We start from the raw sequence: 5,368 nt of genomic DNA, 5'->3' as shown, positions 1-5,368 counted from the left end.
CATTGAAACTTCACATATTGTTTATTTTCTCACTGGAAGCCCTCATATTCTCCTCCATTATTTTTCAAGGTGCTTTTTGTCTTTTTTTGCAAGCTTTCATTTTCTCAGATGTTTAAACTGTTGATATTTTGTTGAAATGAATTTAATTCTGAGGTTTCTTCCTCAATGTAACGACATTTTTATTACTCCTCATCCTAGATTTACAGTGTCTATAACCAATATGGCCGTCAAGATATGCATTTCTTATACCATACCCACACCTGTTTATGCACAGGCAGCTACACATCATTTCATGCTGTGGTTCACTGCTGGGCCGAAGGCAAACGTTTTCTCATTTTAGTTTTCATAAGCTCCGTTGCCTTCAAACACATGGTGTCTTGACAGTTTTACAACAATTCCCAACCTGGACTGCTTCGAGTTTCCAGAACTTTCCTTTGATCTAGAGCAGAAATCGCATTCCTATGTCATGTATAAAAACTCATGTATCCTTTCATTCATTACACAGACAGAGACTGATATTTGGTTGACATGTATGTGCAAGACCATGGATGGATGGAGACATTAACTCACATCCTGCAGATATTACTCCCCGGTGAAAGGCGTTTTCTCTACTTCTGTTTCAGTCACGCATTTAGGTGCTTTATTCCTCCAACAAAGTGATCACAGCTTCTGTGGTGTGTGAAGCAGAGCCTCTAGATGACAGATGTTTTTAGGGACTTTACCTTGATGACATCGATATAATGTCATGGCGTGTGGTTACGGAATAAGATCATTTTTCTCTGTAGTTCAAAACAGAAGCAGGTGCAGTGCCCATAAACAACCACATCTAAGCAGCAGGCTCATATGCATTAACAATTAAAACAACATGCCCTATGAATGAGTCAGCATCACACACATATGTTTAGTTGGACCTCAAGGCTGGGCCTTTGGGAGTGAGGAAGACTTTGGAGTAGTAGTTTAATGTAATTAAGGATCATGTTTGCTTACAAGCAGGATGAGCCCCAGAGGTAAGTGGAAGAAAACCGCGGTTTCAATCAGAGTCTGCCTTATGATTCTATCACAGGATTACCACTTCCTCCTTCCTGTTTGCTTCCTCTTGGCCATGCAGCTGTGTTCAGATGCCAGCCAGAATGAGTGTTCTCACTGATAGCATGTTAATTACAGCCCTGTGTTTTTCAGTTTCCTTTTCCTCTCCATTTCTCATTCTCACATCTGGTTTATCTCCGTATTTTCATCTGCCTGTCTGTTGCTGGGTTTGTTGTTCGTCCCATCTCAAATTCCTCTTTCCCCTTCTAGACGTTACCTCAGGTGTGTGGCCATACAACAGAGAACGCACAACAAAGACATCAAAGCAGTCACAAGGAAGGTTTTTCTTAATTAATGAAGTCAGGCGGGGGGAGAGGCGACATTAGGACTGGGAGATTTGTCCTGATGAAATCTCAACTTGACGATCTTTAGCAAAAAACATCACTACTCTTTAAATACAAGGCACAAAAGCACATTACATCAGCATGTTTCCAACAACTGCTCCCTCTGAAGTGAACTAGAGTTTGGATCACTCTTTACAGACAAAATCAACATCACATAAAATGCACAAAATAATCTGTACTTTAAATACTTTTACATTACAAGCTGTGAATGTTTGCGCTTCCTTTCTTAATCCTGTGGCTGACGCTGGAGCTTTCATCTCCCCCTCTGATCTTCCAGCCTTTGAAATGGCCAGCTCCACACCTGCTCATCCCAGACACTGAAACAGCACCAGAGCTGTTGAACATACCCCCACATCCTCACTTTGTTTAGAATTCCACCGCTCCATGGCCCAGACACAACTTAGTGAGTTATCTAGAAAACATTTCTAAGTAGAAAAACACAGAACCTCCTCACATCTGTAACATGATGTAAAAGGTGTGATCTGAGTTTTGTCCATAGTGTAGCACAGTGAAGCTCTACTCTTAATAAGTGGAAGAGTTCATTAAGGTTCAAGTAAAAAAAAAAAAAAAAAACATGCAGAAAAGGTTTCCCCTGTTATGAAACACTGAATGTTTGTAGGCAACATTTATGTCTCTGCAATACAGTGAATTTAGTTGAAAAGAGATATTTACATGTGAATTTACAGCAAAGGATGTTACAGTGCTATAAAAATGACTGTTGGGTTTTTTTTTATGAATAAGAACTCAGGTAATTGGTCCCAAATTCACTCTGCAGCATGACAAAAAGCCAAACAGCCATAAAGCAATAAAAGAACAAGGAGTCCTGCAACAGATGGTCCCCACAGAGCCGTAATCTCAACTTTATACATAAATAAAAACTATTTATGGCATTATTTTTGAAAGCATCCTCACTTTTGCACAGCACTGAGTATCTTTATTCTTCACACAACGAGCAATCTACTGTATTTACACCGAGGCATCAGGTACATTCTTTGTAGATTTTTAGGGCAGACGGTACCATCAACTGGTGGAAATATGCAACTGCACTTTTGAAGAACATTTGAGATCCGACAGGTGCTTCAGGGTGTGCTTCACACTGTCCTGATGGATTGTCTCTGAGGACATGCTGGAAAACGACAGGTGTTTGTTCACAAAGAGTCACCTAGGTTAGGCTGGAAAAAAACAAAACTCTGCATGTCAAGTGACAACTGTTCCTCTTGTGTAACACCCATTCTTACTCTCATTACAGCCACATGATGGAAGCACTTACCCTGCAACAGCAGCTTTGTGCAGTAAAGGTCTGATAATACTGCATTATTCAGAAAGTATATACAATATCATAATATATGATAATTAACATAATGGAAAAAACTGGTGACTGGATTTGAATTGGTTTTATATCTTTGTGAGAGAGAAGAAGCAACATATCACATTCTCATCTAGTAGAAGTAGTTTATTATTTAAAAACAAGATTATTGCCAGAAACTGTTTAGCAAAATATGCCACTCATTGTGTTCCACTGATATAAAGCTTTTCAAGAATGATGAAGAGTGCATAAACATTTTTTTTAATTTAATGACATTGGCTCATTTTTCTGTATCTACTACATTTAGCAAAACAGAGGCATTGTTGCATAATAAAAGGAGCTGAAACTCGACCAGTGAGGACACCATTCCTCAGAGCCCCAGCGCTCCCACTTTGGGCTTTGTCCCAGGGCACTTCATTCATTGACCGCACTGTCAGTGGCTGAAAGAAACATTTACAGCTCGAGCAACATTTCCCCTTGACAGCTCACCTTACTGTCCATCAACCTTATCTGCGGAGAGCAAAGAGAGACAGGGAGATGTGACAGTGTGCTGGAGTGTGTGTTTTTTTTACAGGAGACACATCCTAATCTTAAAGGACGAGGTATCTAAATATACATTTTAATATTAAGCAATCTGTCTGGATTTGAAACAACGCCTTTGCTTAAGCTTTTACACTCTGCTGAATTAGAAGAGATGGTTAATTGCCTGTGAGGACACAATAATCATGTCACTGCATATAAAAGCCTCTAAATTTGATGCTGCTTTATATGTTTGAGGAACATACAAAAGTATTTTAACACAGTGTTCAAATCCATTCTATGAATATGATTTTAGCTAATTAACCAGTGCTGGTAGAACATCTTGGGTGACATATTTTTGATCTTATTTTATACTGTATTTGAAAGAAATGTCTTAAAATGGCACATTTAAATAATGCAATGGTAGATGTATTCTCAATAGAGATATGGTACCAGTGCACTCCTAGGGCCCACATAACACAGTTTGAATAAACTTTACCAATTCAGGGCATAGATTGGCAACAGACAGCAGCTGTAACCCATTGGTGTGATATAATCTGACTGTTTACCTTTAGGGATGAACTTCAGTGAGCTGCTGAATATTCAGAAGCGAGACTGCCCTTTGGCTGGTCCATCGTTCACAAACTCATGGCCCAGTCCGTTTCCACACTTTCCACACAGCACCTGGAACAACAGATCATACAACAACATGAATCGGGAGCTTGTGCAGTTTCAGCCAGGTCAGAGTCCTCATTAGGTCCTTCACATGAGAAGTCCTTCAAGGCCAATAAGTTGTTTACAACCATCCAGTAACAATCAGTTCCGTGTATGGTGCCTGGTGTAGAAATAAATATACTTTTAAGCTCAGCTTCCTCTTAAGGATTCAGTCAACACAGTAACTGGTGGTACCTTAAATGCTCTGGGACGCTCCGGTTGTTTGGACACACTGTCTTTAAGGATGGTCTCTGTGAAAGCTGGCCAGGGAGAGGAGTGCTCGTACTTGGAGCAGCTGGAGAAGAGCTGGTGACCACACTTGGAACAAACATAGATGCCTGAGGAGTAAATGATGGGAGAGGACGGTTGGATAACAAATTCAAAGACCCTATTAAAAAGACATTAGCACAAAATTTTCAATTTCTAGTTGTTCATGGGTGTATTTCCTTGGCGGAAGTCCAACTTCTCAACTGTTCAGATACAGTTCTGTAAAAGTTGTGTAACTTGGACGCAGCTTACAAAACCAAAGTGTACTAGCTAACAAGGATTTTAAAGTATTTCCATGTCCATCAATTTAGTTTTCTGTGACCACCTGAACTTATAATATTGATTGGCAGCATGCACCGACAGCGATGTGAGTTGACAATTCAACCCAAACGATCTAAACAGCTGTTTGTAAAGTTTTGTAGCAATTCATTAGTTAACCGTGGCTAGCCTCGTACGTTAAACGGAAACTGTTACGCTGAAATTTGGCTTAAAGTATGAGAATTCAAAGTCACCAAGGTACCTGGTTTAAAATGGTCTTTAAAGACCTCTCCACCAAAAAAGGAGCAAAATGACATTCCTGTGCTGTTAGTTATTAATCAGCCGCTCGGCGTACTTTACCCCAGATCAGTCGTTTACCAACAAAACTTCCGGTTTGAGTGCGTGACCTTCAAAATAAAACCGGTCTATACTAGGAAGGTGTATGTACTTTGAGGAGTTTCGCTTTGTGCTACTTGGATTCATTATATCTTAGAGACAAATGTTATCCTACTTTTGACTCAGCTATATTTATTTAATAAGTTTAGTTATCCTGCTTTTAAAAGTCAGATTAATAAAATTAAAGTATAATCATACGAGTTTATCAGTCCCTGGTAGGAAATTCACAAGTTATCCAGCAGTAATTCTGATTATAATCATATAAGGCAGTGAACATAAGCATCTTCACCTTCAGCTAATTAAAGTAATGCATTAATAATTATATTCCAATAATAGAATAGATATTAATGTAAAAAATGGCCATAATGTATAATGAGCACTATACAGTGCCTTGCGAAAGTATTCGCCCCCCTTGAACTTTGCGACCTTTTGCCACATTTCAGGCTTCCAACATAAAGATATAAAACTGTAATTTTTT

The 5,368-nt window shown here is 39.2% G+C and overlaps 1 protein-coding gene across 1 annotated transcript; it reads right to left on the bottom strand.

Annotated features, from left to right (window-relative positions):
* Positions 1-2,865: 2,865 nt before the first annotated feature.
* On the bottom strand, positions 2,866-4,917 carry msrb1a (methionine sulfoxide reductase B1a). The gene is made up of 4 exons (XM_020616441.1): positions 4,757-4,917; positions 4,165-4,307; positions 3,825-3,939; positions 2,866-3,246 (listed from the first exon to the last, which is right to left on the bottom strand). The coding sequence occupies exons 1-4, from the start codon at positions 4,809-4,811 to the stop codon at positions 3,227-3,229; spliced, it is 333 nt and encodes a 110-aa protein (XP_020472097.1). The 5' UTR covers positions 4,812-4,917; the 3' UTR covers positions 2,866-3,226.
* Between the last annotated feature and the right edge of the window lie 451 nt (positions 4,918-5,368).

This window comes from Monopterus albus, unplaced genomic scaffold (genome assembly GCF_001952655.1).
Source record: "Monopterus albus unplaced genomic scaffold, M_albus_1.0 scaffold174.1, whole genome shotgun sequence".
Taxonomy (NCBI): Eukaryota; Metazoa; Chordata; class Actinopteri; order Synbranchiformes; family Synbranchidae; genus Monopterus; species Monopterus albus.
The sequence above is the reverse complement of the archived record's forward strand: the minus strand, read 5'-3'. Positions and strand labels throughout refer to the sequence as shown.